The sequence below is a fragment of the Colobus angolensis genome, unplaced genomic scaffold, assembly GCF_000951035.1.
Source record: "Colobus angolensis palliatus isolate OR3802 unplaced genomic scaffold, Cang.pa_1.0 Scaffold95, whole genome shotgun sequence".
NCBI classification, from domain to species: domain Eukaryota; kingdom Metazoa; phylum Chordata; class Mammalia; order Primates; family Cercopithecidae; genus Colobus; species Colobus angolensis.
In genome coordinates, this window is record NW_012123487.1 from 5,667,099 (window position 1) to 5,684,085 (window position 16,987).

The window sequence follows — 16,987 nt, forward strand, 5'->3', positions numbered from 1 at the left end:
GGGCTGCAACAGCTGACCAGCACCGATTGTCCGGCACTCACTAGTGAGATGACCCCAGTACCTCAGTTGAAAATACAGAAATCACCGGTCTTCTGTGTCCTTCGCGCTGGGAGTTGGAGACTGGAGCTGTTCCTATTTGGCCATCTTGCTCCGCCGCAGCCCGAGACATGTCTTTAAAGTTTATTAACATTCCAATAACCATAACCACTGCTACTGAATATGTCTTTGTTAGTTATACTTAAATTAACACTCTGTATAACTGAGGCATCTCAATAAACTGAGTTATATAAATGAGTCCAAGGCCAGCACAAAAGTGGACTCCAGGAAATGGCATCACACTCATCAACTCTGCCCATGCTGGCCCAAATAGAGGACTTTTCAATCTGTCCAAAATAGACATTGAAAGTCTAGTTTACATAATAGTTGAGGTGTCTAATGTTTTTTGTCTGGCATAGAAGTCTCTCAATATGCCCAGTTAATTCCAGTCTGAAGCTTCCCCCAATCAAGTACAGTGTATAAATTAGAGAACGTTATTCTATTCCATTCTAATTCTTACATATTGGTTCCTAGAAGTAGACAGTCTTGCACTGGATCAGATAAATTCTTAAATATCTAGAAGAGCAATGCTATTCTCCAAAATGCTGCTTTATCATATTGAAACTCCCAAGTTCTCTTTCTCATATGGAATAAAATTTCAGAATTTTGTGAGGCAGCACAGAGCTATATATCCAGGGGAGATAAGCCAAAAATGAAATTTCTATGTATGGATACATATTTTTAGAGTAGTTGGAGCAGGGAAGAGATGTAAAAATTAGGATGATATATTGATGCCTGTGTCAGCAATCTCTCTGATTCCTCTTTCTTTCTCTTTACTGCTTTCTGCAACACTTGCAAGAATGAGTAGAGAAATCATTTTGGGGTGAGTTTATGTGGACTGTTAGAAGAGAGATATGGATGAATGACTAGAAGGCCTAACACTTATAGTACATCCCAGAAAAATGGATTCTGTCTTGTTCCATTACTTGTAGAATTTGAGTCACTAGAAGGTAGCGTGTCTATTTTGTAATATACACTTAAGAGGAGGATGAAATTGGCCTCACCTCATGGAGTAATAAGAATTAATTATTAAGACGGACCTCTGAAGTCTGACAACAAACTATTATCAGCTCTGTAAATATCTAAACAACTTAATAATGGTAAATAGGATCAATATTATTGGTAAAATACTGCTACATCGTGACTGGCCTGAACTATGAATATATAGGGAGATTATGATGATTCCATTATGAAAATCATTTCCAGTGACTACTTTTAGTAGTTATGCCTGCTATTATATATTTTCGTATATGTTTTCCTTTTTCTTTCTGTATATAAGACTTACATGGAAGAACTGCTTTGCAAATGAAGCAATCTATATTTGTACACTTCTGTAAATAAACACTGTTCATCCTGGGAATAGACCTCGAAGCTCCTTCTGTTGGAAATCTTCCAAAGATCACAACCAGTTTCCCATGAGTGTCATGAAGAGTTAGGACACCTGAGTTTCTGCTGCTCAATGTCCAGAAAAAATGAATAAGATTTTTATGCATGAAGATTTTTGTAAGCAAAGACTCTGTACATTGAGGTTTTCTAGTCAGAGACAAGAAATGAGTTCAGTCAAATAAATCATATATAAATCATTTAAATAATAACAATGACAAGAATTTACCACATTCATGCATTCACTCTACAAGTTCTCATGGGTAAATTATATGTTCTTTATTGTTATTTTAATAGCTGCTATAATGGAGGACCTCAAAATGGCTATTTTGAAGACAGCTTAGATTCCTTGAAGACTAGAATATTTGAACATGTACAATTAATAACATTCATATTTTACTCTTTTCACACATGCTTTTAGCTGTTAAAGCAAAATTCAACTTCAGAAGATACACGAAGAGAACTGTGTGATAGCTATCCAGGATACATTGTGGATGATGCCTTCTCTTGGACCTTTCTAGGAAGAAATATTTTTAACAAATTTTGCCTTTCTAACATGACCCTTTTAGAGTCTTCTCTCCAAGAACTAAACAAACAGTTCTCCCAGGTGAGTGTAGATCTTTGATGTACAAAGTGACTCAACATGAATTAAAGGGCAATTCTATAGCCCATGTAGACTGGGAAATGCTGACTGGGATATTTGTTTACCTTAGGCATGTTTTCCTCGCATAGACATCTGCACGCAAAGTTTAATCTTAAGTAGTATTACATAGTTAATGTGAAAGGTTGAAATGATTTCAATGCTAAACATAAAATATTACATTATGGTTAACGTGGACACACCTTTTAAATAAAATATGGCTTTGCTCTACAGTAAATGAAGCTTGATTGTTTTCTCTGAGATCTTTAGGTGAGATTACTCAGGCTGTGATACAAGTTTAATAATTAAATTATCACAGTCATATAACTGTCAGAATTTAGAATAATGGGTAAAATCTTTTTATTTTTCTCACTGACTTCAAACCTAGTTTGAAAAGCTAGTTTTTCTTTAATTGTGAATTTTCAAAAACTTTTATTTTAGGTTCAGGGGCATATATTGCAGGTTTGTTATATAAGTAAACTTACGTCACAGTGGTTTGTTGTCGAGATTATTTTGTCACCCAGGTACTAAGCCTAGTACTCAGTAGTTATTTTTTCTGATCCTCACCCTCATCCCACTCTTCACCCTCAAGTAAGTCCTAGTGTCTGTTGTTCCCCTCTTTGTGTCCATGTGTTCTCATCATGTAGCTCCCACTTATAAGTGAGAAAATGCAGTATTTTGTTTTCTGTTCCTGCATAGTTTGCTAAGGATAATGGCCTCCAGCTCCATCCATTTGCCTGCAAAGGACATCATCTTGTTGTTTGTTATGGTTGCATAGCATTCCGTGGTGTATGTGTACCACATTTTCTTTATTCAATCTGCCACTGATGGGCATTGAGGTTGATTCCATGTCTTTGTTTTTGTTTTGTTTTGCTTTTTGTTTTTTCTGAGACACAGCTTCACTCTGTCACCCAGGCTGGAGGGCAATGGTGCTATCTCAGCTCACTGAAACCTCCGCCTCCCAGGTTCAAGTGATTCTCATGCCTCAGCCTCCCAAGTAGCTGGGACTACAGGCGCAGGCCACCACGTCCAGCTAATTTTTTTTTTTTTTGGGTATTATTAGTAGAGATAAGGTTTTGTCATGTTGGCCAGGCTCATCTCGAACTCCTGACTTCAAGTGACCCACCTGCATTGGCCTCCCAAAGTGCGGGGATTACAGACGTGAGCCACTGCACCCGGCCAAGTCTATGTCTTTGTTACTGTGTGACTAGTGCTGCAGTGAACATACGTGTGCATGTCTTTATAGTAGAATAATTTATATTCTGCTGGGTATATACCTCGTAATGGGATTTCTGGATTGAATGTTTTTAGGTCTTTGAGGAATCACCATACTGTTTTCCACAATGTTGAAACTAATTTATACTCCCAGTAACAGTGTTTAAGTGTTTCCTTTCTCTGCAACCTCACCAGCATCTGTTATTTTTTGACTTTTTAATAGCCGTTCTGACTGGTGTGAGATGGCATTTCATTGTGGTTTTGATTTGCATTTCTCTAATGATCAGTGATATTGAGCTTTTTGTCATATGCTTGTTGGCTGTAGGTATGTCTTCTTTTGAAAAGCATCTGTTCATGTCCTTTGCCTACTTTTTAGTGGTGTTGTTCTTTTTTTTCTTTAGACTTTTTTCAGATGCATAGTTTGCAAAAATGTTCTCCCATTCCGTAGGTTGTCTGTTTATTCTGTTGATGGTTTCTTTGCTGTGCGAAGCTCTTAAGTTTAATTAGATCCCATTTGTCAATTTTTGCTTTTGTTTTGATTGCTTTTAGCATTTTTGTCATAAAATATTTACCATTTCCTGTATCTAGAATTGTGTTGCCTAGGTTATCCTCCAGGGTTTTTATAATTTGAGGTTTTACATTTAAGTCTTTAATCAAACTTCAGTTGAATTTTGTATATGGTTGTAAGCAAGGGGTCTGGTTTCATTCTTCCACATATGGCTAGCCAGTTATCCCAATGTCATTTACTGAGTAGGGAGTTCTTTTCCCATGGCTTGTTTTTGTCACCTTTGTTGAAGATCAGATGGTTGTAGGTGTGTAGCCCTATTTCTGGGTTTGTTATTCTGTTCCATTGGTCTATGTGTCTGTTTTTGTACCAGTACCATGCTGTTTTGGTTACTGTAGCCCTGTAGTATAGTTTGAAGTTAGGTAACAGGATTCCTCCAGCAAGAAGTTAAATTTTGATAAAACAATATATCCCTCTCACCAAAATATTATACATTAGAACCAAGAACACTCTACTATGGAGTGTTTGCATACATTAGTCTTTTAAAAACTTAATTTAATGTTAAGTTCCAGGATACATGTGTAGGATGGGCAGGTTTGTTACATAGGTAAGTGTGTGTCATGGTGGTTTGCTGCACCTGTCAACCCATCACCTAGGTATTAAGCCAAGCATGCATCAGCTATTTATCTGGACGTTTTCCTTTCCTCTACCCACCTCTGACAAACCCCAATGTGTGTTGTTCCCCTCTGTGTGTCCATGTATTCTCATTGTTCAGCTCCCACTTACAACTGAGAACATGTGGTGTTTAGTTTTTTGTTCCTGTGTTAGTTTGCTGAGGATAATGGCTTCCAGTTACATGCATGTCCCTGCAAAGGACATGATTTCATTCCTTTTTTCTGGCTGCATAGTACTCCATGGTGTATAATATCATATTTTCTTTATCCAATCTATCATTGATGGGCATTTGGGTTGATTTCATGTCTTTGCTATTATGAATAGTGCATACACTGGCCTTAAACAACAATGGTAAAAATGAGACACCAATAATCTACATTTAATGAAACCCCACATACAATGAGAGATCACAAAAAAAGTTCAAAATTCTCTTGAAATTTTATAGATATAAATAAATGAAATATGTCCATATCTAGTATTTTCCCCTTGATTTTTTGAATTTTTATTGTAATTTCTTTTAAGTACAGAATGCTTAAATAACCCTTTAGTAATCTGAGTTTTCCAAAGTAACCCAATTAGAGGTATGGTTATAATAATCCCCAATCCAATGTAAAGCACTTATGATATATTTTTTAACAAAATTGGCGGTCATGTAGAATAGAATATGTGGTAAAAAAAAAAAAAAGACATTATTCAAAATCACATAGCACTGAGTATGTGTAATTGTAATAGTAAACACTTTCCTGAATTATATATATATACACACACACACACACACACACACACATATATATATATAAATCTATCTATATCTCTACTAATTTGTATATTAGTTTTAGGAGTACTCCATGCAAACAATATAATATCTAGTAATAAGTATAGGGAAGATATATCTACAACTCCTAAACCAAGTCCTAAGAAAAAAAACATTACTCAAAGCTAATTTTATGTTAGGAACTTAATTTTAATTTTGAAATATATAATTTGAAATATTTTATATAAATACAGCTTTCTTAACCAAACTTTATGCCAATTTCTTGAGCTACAGGGAAAAGATCCAATTATGTTTAAGAACATCAGAAATAGTTGCTGGTTTTCCAAATAAAAGATTGGCTTCAAACTGAGTGAAGATCTAAAAGAATTGCTTATGTGAAAATCAGATTTTTGATGCTTTTAAAAACAGCAAACCACGTGATTGTGAAAGTTAAAGTCTCATTTTACTCTGTTTGTGGTTTTATATTTTAAGCTATCCAGTGACCCCAACAATCAGAAGATAGTGTTTCAGGAAATAGTCAGAGTGCTGTCTTTCTTCTCACAAGTGCAAGAGCAGAAAGCTGTGTGGCAGCTTCTCTCTAGTTTTCCAGATGTGTTTCAGAATGACACGTCACTAAGCAATCTATTTGATGTTCTTCGAAAGGCAAACAGGTAAGAAAATATAAGAATTAAATGTAATATTAGTGTTCACAAAGAAGTCTTTAAAAAAATGTTACCTATGATGATTACTGTTAGGTGGGTTATTTAAAAACAGAACAAATAATCCTTCAGCCTCTTATTGCAGATTTTAGCAACAAAGGTGAGTGTATTAGTTAAACAAAGAAGAAACACACACTGTGGTCATCAAGGTTATGGAAGCATCCATGAGGAACTGATCCTAACTGTTGTATCATTACTGGGTATCACAGAGCTTCTAAGAATGAGGTGTACAGCAGGACCAATGGTATATTGCAGCACTGACTCCAGCTCATTCAGGGACAACCTGAGCTCTATGTATCGAGCATTTAAACTATCCAGGAATAAAATATCTCAGTGAGTTTTGTTTGGTACCATCCAATATAAAACAACCATTTTGGTAAGAGTTTTGTTCCTAGTCACCTCAAAGAGGTTGTTCTCCCTCATGTGTAGTCAGCTTAGAAATGACTTTTCCAAGCCTGCGTATCAGTTAGCCTTGGTATATAGGTTATAAAGATTTTTAAATCTTTGCAGGAGAAACCCCTTTAAAGGTTACTTTATTTGGAAAAGAGATCTGGGCATGGCCAGTATTTAGAGTTTAATGGACAGTACTTAGGTTTTGATTGCCATGTATAGCTAATTTGAAAATATGCCTTAAAAATCCAACTACTGCATCAATGATGTTCGATTATTAAGTGCCTATTACATGCTAGACATGTTACCAAGCCATTTGTACACATTATCACATTGAATCTTACAACAAACAGTATTTATTTTATAAATTAGGCAACAGTCATAAAAATTCAGTATTTGCAGATCATGCATCTTGAAGGGTTTGCAACTCGGTTTTCTAACTCCAGAACCCAGGCTGCCTCTCTTATATGTCACTAATAGCATGGTGTGGTCTATTTTATATGTCTAAAGCATCAGACAAGATTGTTTTTACTTTCAGAATGCTTTTAAGAGCTTATAGCTGTTCAAAGACCTTATAATAAGTCCTTGTATTGATACAATAATCTCATTTGATTCTCAGAATAGTGCTTTGAGCTGGAGACAACAGGTTCCCATTTTACAGAAGAGGAGACAAATCCTTATGGAGGTCAAATGGCTTCCCCAAGATTCTACAGTTAGTATGTGGCAAAGCCAGGACCTAAACTCAAAGAATTAGAATCCCAGTCCTATACTGTTTCCATGGTAACACACCATAACTGGAATACAGAAGAAGCAAGATATTACAAAGTTTGATTCTCTGTGTTAACCCTCATTTTATCTCTTAGGGAAATTTTCACTCACTCAGAATTTTGACATTTGATCCTCTTCCTCCTATTTATCTTCTTTCTTAGGAAGCAAACAGTTGAATCTGTAAAAGCAGAAAAGGAGAAGGGGAATTGTATGACTTGTATAGTGTAGCAGTGAAAAGAGTCAAAATAATATTCAGACCACAAATAAGATATCACTACACAATCACTGGAATGGGTAAAATGTTAAAAAGATGTATAATTCCAAGTGTTGGCAAGAACGTAGAGCAACTGAAGCGGTCATATATTACCAGTTAGCATGGAAAACAACACAATCATTTGGAAAATAGTGTGACAGCTTCTAATGAAGTTAAACAGTAGATCCATATGAGGTTGCATTCTACTCTTGGGTATTTATCCAAGAAAATGAAAATATACGCCCATACGAAGACTTGTATGCTAATGTTTATTTCTTGATAATAGCTAAAAGTTGAGCTGGGTAATCAAATATCTATAAACAAAATGGCAAAACAAATGTGGTTTATTCGTATAATTCATATATTAAAATGCAACACAGCAATAAGAATAAGCAGATTATTGAGTCACAGAAGGTAAATATGTTTCATTAATATTATGCTGGCAAAAACATCAAAACAAAAAATATATACTGTGTATGTAGATAGTGTATCATCCTATTTATAGAAGGTTCTAGAATTGACACAATTAATCTATAGTGTTAGAAATCAGATCAGTGAATTCAGGAGCAACTTCATGAGAAATATTTTCTGGGGTGATTGAAATGTTTGTATCTTAATTGGCATGGTGGTCACATGTATGTGTATTTGTCAAAACTTATAATTTCACTTTGTACCTCGTAAGTTTATACAATTAAAAATTATCACTTTACAACTTTAAAAAACTCATTGAATTGTACACCTAATATAGGTGCATCTTATTGTATTTAAATTATACTTCAATGAAATTTGATTAAAAAATCAACAACAACAAAACGACAAAAATTCCACAAAATAATATTTAGCAAAAGGCAGAAGGACTAAAAATACTCTAGGCATTATTTTTTTTAATTTATTTTTTATTATACTTTAAGTTCTAGGGTACATGTGCACAACATGCAGGTTTGTTACATATGTATACATGTTCCATGTTGGTGTGCTGCACCTATTCACTCGTCATTTACATTAGGTATATCTCCTAATGCTATCTCTCCCCCCTCCCCCCTCCCCACAACACGCCCAGGTGTGTGATGTTCCCCTTCCTGTGTCCAAGTGTCCTCATTGTTCAATTCCCACCCATGAGTGAGTGCATGCAGTGTTTGATTTTCTGTTCTTGCAATAGTTTGCTAAGAATGATGGTTTCCAGCTTCATCCATGTCCCTACAAAGGACTTGAACTCATCCTTTTTTATGGCTGCATAGTATTCCATGGTGTATATGTGCCACATTTTCTTAATCCAGTCTGTCATTGATGGACATTTGGATTGGTTCCAAGTCTTTGCTATTGTGAATAGTCTAGGCATTATTTTGGTGGAGCAAATTACACTGGTAAAAACATTGTGCTGTGGCTATTTTATTTTAACAACCTCTAATCCATGTGCTGCAGCTATTTTAATTCCCTTTAAATTTTAAAATATAATTATTGCATATTTTGGCACTATGCAATAGAGTATGTTGTCAAGTAATGATTATAAATGTAAAAGAATCTGCATAATAATGAAAATAGCTTATTAATAAATAAATGAAAATAGCTTATTAATAAATAACTTCAACCTTAGGAGCAAAACAAACAAATAATGTAATTTAAAATGGACAAAAGATCTGAATAGATACTTCTTAAAATAACACATATAAACAGCCAACAGGTGTATTTTTAAAATGCTCAACATCACTCATCATCAGGGAAATGAAAATCAAAATCAAAACTATAATGAGATATCGTCTAACTGCAGTTAGAATGGCTATTATCAAAAAGACAAAAACAATAACAGATGCTGGCAGCATACAGAGAAAGGGAAACTCTTGCACACTCTTGGTGGGAATGTAAAGTGAAATAGCCATTGTGGAAAATAATATGGAGGTTCCTCAACAAATTAAACATGCACAGAAAGACAAATACTACATAATCTCATTTTTATGTGGAGCCTAAAAAAGTTGATCTCATAGAAGTAGAATGTAGAATAATGGTTACCAGAGGCTGGGTGAAAGGGGAGCATGAGGGAAGGTTGATCAAGGGGTAGAAAGTTACAATTAGATAGGAGTAGCTGGGACTACAGGCAAGTGCCACCATGCCTGGCTAATTTTAGTATTTTTAGTAGAGACGGGGTTTCACCATATTGGCCAGGCTGGTCTCAAACTCCTGACCTTGTGATCTGCCTGCCTTGGCCTCCCAAAGTGTTGGGATTACAGGCGTGAGCCACAGCACCTGGCCTATTTTGTATTCTTTTCTTAAATTTTTGATCTTAAATTTTCTTTAATTCAGCAGTATTTCTTTTTATTTTTAACTGACAAAAATTGTATATATTTGTGGCATACGACATGTTGTAATATATATGTACATTGTGGAATGGCTAAGTCAAGCTATTTAACATATACATTTCTTTCATATACTTATTTTTTTGTGAGAACACTTGAAATCTACTAGCTTAACAATTCTTTTTGTATGTAATATACTTTTATTTACATAAACAGGCCTTAGGGCTGGATTTGGCCTGCAGGTTCCATGGGTTAGTAGGTGCAGCAAACCATCATGGTACACGTATACATGTAACAAACCTGCATGTTCTGCACATGTATTCACGCCCCCCCACCCTTTTTTTTTTTTAGAAGAAATAAAGAAAAAAAAAGATTTGGGACACATAACATTTTGTTTGTTTGTTTGTTTGTTTTTTGAGATGGTGTCTCCTTCTGTTGCCCAGTATGGAGTGCAGTGGCATGATCTCAGCTCACTGCAACCTCCACCTCCTGGATTCAAGCAATTCTCCTGCCTCAGCCTCCCAAGTAGCTGGGATTGCAGGCATGTGCCACCACACCCAGCTAATTTTTTCATTTTTTTGGTAGAGACGGGGTTTTACCACGTTGGCCAAGCTGGTCTTGAACTCCTGACCTCAGGTGATCCGTCCATCTTGGCCTCCCAAAGTGCTGGGATTATAGGTGTGAGCCACCGTGCCCAGCCAACATTTTGTGTTCTTTCCAATAGCATGGAGGTTTGGATTTCTTCATATCTTTGCCAATACTTTTTGTCTTTTTAAAAATTTAATAATATGCATCCTGACAGCTGTGCAATGATATTGAGATTTTGATTTGCATTTCTCTGATGATTGAACGTTTTTTCATATGTCTATTGGCTATTTATATGTTTTCTTTGGAGAAATATTTATTCAAGTCCTTAGTCCATTTTAAAATTGGGTTTATTTATTTATTTATGTATTTATGTATTTACTATTGAGCTATAGAAGGTCTTTATATATTCTGGAAATTAACTCTTTGTCAGATAAATGGTTTCCAAATATTTTCTACCATTGTATAGGTTGCCTTTTTTATTTTATTTTATTTTATTTTGAGACGGAGTCTCGCTCTGTCGCCTGGGCTGGAGTGCAGTGGCCGGATCTCAGCTCACTGCAAGCTCTGCCTCCTGGGTTTATGCCATTCTCCTGCCTCAGCCTCCCCAGTAGCTGGGACTATAGGCGCCTGCCACCTCGCCCAGCTAGTTTTTTGTATTTTTTAGTAGAGACGGGGTTTCACCATGTTAGCCAGGATGGTCTCGATCTCCTGACCTCGTGATCCGCCCGTCTCGGCCTCCCAAAGTGCTGGGATTACAGGCTTGAGCCGCCGCGCCCAGCCAAGGTTGCCTTTTTGATAGAATAGCATCTGACTTTTATTTAGTCAGAACAACTCTTTTCGGGGTGGTCCAGTAATTTATATACTTGATCTTTGTAACATGATAGCCCCTAGTTAATGTGGTTTTTGAGCACGTGAAATGTGCTAGTGTATCTAAGCAACTGAATGTGTAATGTTACTAACTTTGATTTAAATTTTAAAAACTGATACTTGATTCAGTTATTGTAATACTTTTTAGTATGTTTAGAATGGCTTAGGTATGTGAATCTACTTTTTCACCTGTAAATTTAATGAAATCTAAATACAGATTAAGACTTTTCAATTAAAATTTGGCATCTGCATTGAGATGTCCCATTAGTTTGGAGATGTAGTAAAGTAAAAGACCTAAATTCTTTCATTAGTAATTTTTATATTTATTAAATATTGAAATGCTAATATTTTGGATGTATGGAGTTAAAATATATCATTAAAGTTAATTTTGTCTGTTTAACTTTTTTAATGTGATTACTAGAAAATTCTCAATTAAATACATGGCTTGGATTATATTTCAGTATAAACCATTTTTTAAAGTCAGCTGTTGATTATTATGATTAAGCTGACAATGTCACTAAAAGCCATAATTTTCTCACAAATGATTGTGTTTTATCACAACATTATGGTCTCATTGGTTTATCTTAGTCTTTGTTGAACAAGTAATAGAGACAAATGGACCCCACAGGAATTTTTATTATTTCTCCAGTATTTGGTTTACATTGTAAATTGTATATAAACCAACCACCAAAATCAGATTATATAATGTTAAAGTTAAGACAGTAATTAGCAGAAATGAGCAATCTCAAAAGTCGAGAAAAGCATATGATAGGACACACAGGATTGTTGCCTTACTGAGATGAAGGTTATGCTGAGACATAAATCACAAAAACTCTTTTTAAAAATTACCTTTACTCAGAGGGCAACTTGTTTTTGATGATGTTTTGTTTTGACGATTTCCATTTTTATATGATGAAGAGAAGAAAAATAACCTATAAAGTAAAATAAATATCAAGTATCAATGGTTTAAAGGATTTCAGAGAAGATGGGAGTCCAGGTGTCATTATTTATTAAGTTACATTTTGTTAGATAAAGATGAATGAAGTCTACTGACATTTAATTAATAATGTTAATGATAAGAATGCCAAGAGATTTAATGAGATTGTCAAATATTCAGTCTTTGAAGATGTTACTTTGGGACAATAGGTCAGGTGAGTTAGGCAGAGGGTCAGGCTTGAAGGCCGGCCAAGACTTACGCCCTAAGACAGTCTAACTGGTCTCTGTGGTTGCTAGGGTTTGGAAGTAACCCAACACCTGAGAACCAGGAGATTCTTGGGGCAAATACAAAAATGCCTGAGGTATCACCAGTCATATATACAGAGCAGAGATGAGAAAAATACAGCCATGTCTCTGTGGCCAACTGTTTGGAACACAGCTGGGTGATAAGTTAACAATGCCTGTGGGCTCTGTGCAGAAGTGTTCTGCCCTCTTCCTCCCCTCCCCACCATGTTGAAGCAAAGCTTTTGTGCCAGAGGCAACATATAGTGTAGATAGAACATAAACTTTGAAATAGACAGACCCTAGCTGTACTTGTTATTAACTAAATAACCTGGTGTAAGTTACTTAACTTTTTTAACTTTCATTTTCGCATCTGCAAAACTGGACAAATAAATTGAATTTATAGAATTATTAGAAAACTAAATGTTAGAAAATATATATGCATATATTTTTGTGTATGTTTATAAGCATACACACATATCCACATGTATATCCTTATGTTATACTAGATACTACCCAGATGGCATCCTAGACACAGGTCTCTAAACAGCTATCATTCATATCTAGGGGACTAAAATTAACATAATCTTAATCTAAATTTCAAAAACTCTAAAAACATTATAGAATGCCATGAACATGTACACAAATACTGTCTATTGCTGGAATATGCATTCCGTTTACTAAGAAACTAGACAGGGAAAAATTACTATTGGCTAATTTGTACTACATTTAACTTCACAATGTCAAAATTTTAACAAAAGCCTTTTGTTTTCACTACTACTTAACTAAAGCATTGACTCAACTGTTGATATAAATCACAGTATTTGTATAATGTAGACATACATGTGCAATAACAATATTTCTTTAAAATGCACTAATGGCTATAAAGGAACTAAAAGACATGTTTTAAGTAACTAATTGCATTTGCGAAATACAGGATGAACTCAAGCATAACTGAATTTTCTGATTGTCTATCCCCAGTGTAGACTGCCCATCTTATTGGTAACATAAAAGCTATAGAAACAGAGTATGGATATTAATTTTGAACTACCTCTGGAATAGTGCCTATAGACCACTTAGAGGAAAGAATATAGTTGTTAATTACGGCAACATCCATTTTCTTTTTCAAAAATATTACTGTCTGTTTAGCAAAAGATAAATATTATAAATGCTTAAATAATAATTATTCCTGAAACTAGATCCTTTATTTGGGTTTGGTTTTTAATGAAAATACTTTCTAATATTTAATTTTTCTTTTTAGTTAAAAAAAGATATAGTCTTTAATTGAAAGTTGCTTTTCCTAACTACTTATTTCTAAGTCTTAGAAAAAGATCGATGGGAACCTTGCTCCATTACTTTAAGGCTGGTGATTCCTGATGTTTTAGAAACCTGGAAACGTAAACTGCTCTGTCCAGTTAAGAATATTTTGTTGAGATTTTGTGCATGAAAAGACAAACAAATAATTAAATTACAAAGAGTAGCATCTTGTCTTTTATAAGAATAATTTTCTATACTGTAGCCATTTTCTCCTTGAATAACTTTTTGTTTCTGTCTGCAAACCTTGAAACAGAATCTGGTTTAATTGTTTTTTGACTCCTTAGTGTGCTACTGGTTGTGCAGAAGGTTTATCCACGTTTTGCAACTAACGAAGGTTTCAGAACCCTCCAGAAGTCTGTTAAACATCTGCTGAACACTCTGGATTCCCCAGCTCAAGGTATTATATTTCCATCTTACTGTGTTAAATTCAGTGTCACAAAGCCCACTGGAAATATAAAGCAGAGTGCAATGAAAGTAATCATGTAGAGATGATATTATTCTTAGGTGAGGACATATGCTATGAATAAATCTGGATCTCAAGTTAATCGAAGTGTGGAGAAAGGGAGAAACGGCCAAGAAGAGGGAACTGTGACTTTCTAGGGTTTTTATTTAGGTGAAAATGATCTCTGTTAGCTTATAAAACTATGTTTATACTTGGTATACACAAAAAATCGGGGAATATGCCTCAACAAATAGATTTCTACCTTACTATTTGAAACAAATGCCTAAAGTGAATTGTAGTGTTTTTAATTTCATTTTCAAATTTTGATTTTTTTTAATTAGAGTTCTTTCATTGCAAAAATATGCCCTTCATCCATCTTGATATTAGAGCACAAATAGATCAGTGTAAATATACTGTTGTGTCCAGTAAGACAAGGTATAACATGTTGGTAGTGAGTCACAGAATGTCCCTATGGCACATCTAGAATAGTACTGTCTACACACATGGAGACATACAGCTACATACACACAGACACATACAGACAAAGGTTTGGAGATATAAGGAATAAATCCCTACTTGCCAAGTTTTGTTAACAATTTATCTCTGGTGAATAAATTTAGAATTATGTTTTCTCAGCTGAGTTTGTCAGCTTTTACATATGTCGACTTTTACCTTAGATTACAAAATAAGCATCCTGAGATCATCAGGTCAAAAGCCAATTGTTCATTATATAGTCTTGAAATATCAATTTTCATATAAAAAGAAAGCATGCTTGTGAAGGCTTTGAAGAATTCTCACTGGAGGGTCCAACAATACTCTTGGATGTCATTTTCTGTTAGTCTAGAGCATTTTTTATATCTACAATTGCAGAATTGATGGTTAGCTTGCAGGATTGACCATTATTAAATTTGATGATCTTGACGTCCATTAGAAAAACAGGATTACTCCAAAAAAAAAGTTTAGGCTAGAAAACCAGACAATGTGCTAACAAACATAACTACTTCCTCTGTATTCTTTTCATATTTGCATTTTAAAGGCTTAAGAACTTAATGTTTCTCCTTACCACCTTTTCCTTTTTATCTTCAGACTCACACTTCATAATTAATATAAAGTAAAGTAATAAAGTTACATTTTTAAAAATTTTAAGTATAAAGCTCACCTGTGCTTCAAAAGCTGGAGAAGTAAGTGGCATTTCTTATTAAGCAGGGAGCAGAACACGTTTCCTGGTGAAAGATGTAATTCAGTTTTCAATATTTAACAGCGACCATGTCTTATGTCTGTGACTGTGCTAATCATTTTGGCAAGTCTTAAAACACGTCATTGGATGGTCAAGAAGACAAGAAAATACACCAAGGAAATGTATTTTTATTCCTAAAATTTGATGTACTTACCTTTTGTTTGCTTTTAAATTTCCTGCACTGTGAGTTTATCAAGCCAAGAATACCAATACAGATGTATTAATGTCAATTCCTAAAAGTTATTAACTTCAAACCCCTACCTGTTTGAGCAGAAATTGTGTAGACTTTGAAAACCCTCCTAAGTATTTCTAGGAATCTTTCAGGGAACTTAAACTTGTCACTGAAGGCAGAACTAGTGACTACAGTTTAACAGCACTGGGGTCTCTGGTCCAGGTACAAATACCCGCCCCGTAACCCAGGCCACCTCATTCTTACTCTTCACAGTGTCCAGCAGTATTTTTGAAAATGAACATCCTTTCTCCTTTGGTTTTTTACTCTGTTATGCTGAAGTGGGGTGGTATCTCATAGCAGAGTTGCTTGGATTCTCTCTAATATAATGGTTAAGATAGCTTTGTAGGCTTCATATCACTCTTTCAAGTAAAGAATATAATAGGTAATATTTATTTTATCAATGCTCAGTCCTTTAGTATCTGAAATTCATTTTATCATCTAAATAACTCTGTGAGATACACTTATTATCCCATTTTATAGACAAAAAAAACAGAGGCTTAAGGAGGCTGGGTGCTTGTCTTACGTTACTCATCCAGCAAACGACCAAACTGAGATTAGAACTTGGATCTGTATATCTCCAAAGCCAGGCCCCAGGAGCTCTTTTATGAACAGCCTCACTTAAACATCTGCCTTCTGGGACATACTTGCTTCTGAGGTATCTCACTGGGACATGCAAGTACCGGCTTAACCTCAGAAGGGCCCGCACTTTCAGCCACTGATGGAGCTTGGCTCTCCATTCACACTTATCATTCTGTGGGAAGCCACATGCTACATTTTTTCCACTGCCTTCCCTCATTCCTCTCCACACTCTGATTTCTACCCACTTTCCTCACACCATGTTTATCTCTGATCTACCCTGAAGTATGAGCATACTTCAAGATTTCTTCAGGAGCCTCCTTAGCAACCATGAAAATAGAGAGTTGCTAATAAATACCTGGCAAGAAGGTTGCCTCCTAACTTCCTATCTCAAGATATCTAATTCTCAGCTCTGCTCCAGCTCGGATCCTTGCTACACAGTTAATACACTCTATAGTATGTCCATTTATAAATACTGAGTTTTGGGAGCAGAGATTATCTTTGTGACTCATTGGAATTTGTTCTTTTGCAAAATAGTACATTATACAAAATTACATTTTTAGGATGTAATTTAGGATAGAAAGCAATCCTTACTGATAAAAAGAGGTTATCTATGGACCATATTTCTGTGTCTTTGAATATAATTTTAAGTATTCCTAATCTTCCAAATATAAAAGAAGTAAAATCTCAGTTTTTAAGGGTCTGTAACATTTTCTATTTCATTAAGACCTGTTTAGTATAGCATTTCTTCCTATGTACTTTATAGTCCTTAGTGACCAGAGGGAAAAGTCTTTATTTAACTTCAGGGTCAAGTCTATCAT

General features: G+C 35.0%; 1 protein-coding gene across 1 annotated transcript in view; it reads left to right on the top strand.

Annotated features, from left to right (window-relative positions):
• ABCA12 (ATP-binding cassette, sub-family A (ABC1), member 12) overlaps positions 1 to 16,987 on the top strand; it is a 228,171-nt gene that overhangs the window by 98,355 nt on the left and 112,829 nt on the right. Inside the window, exons 6-8 of the mRNA XM_011932359.1 lie at positions 1,901 to 2,086; positions 5,761 to 5,939; positions 13,964 to 14,076. Of these exons, the coding sequence (XP_011787749.1) occupies positions 1,901 to 2,086; positions 5,761 to 5,939; positions 13,964 to 14,076 (478 nt within the window). The remainder of the gene's footprint in view (positions 1 to 1,900; positions 2,087 to 5,760; positions 5,940 to 13,963; positions 14,077 to 16,987) is intronic.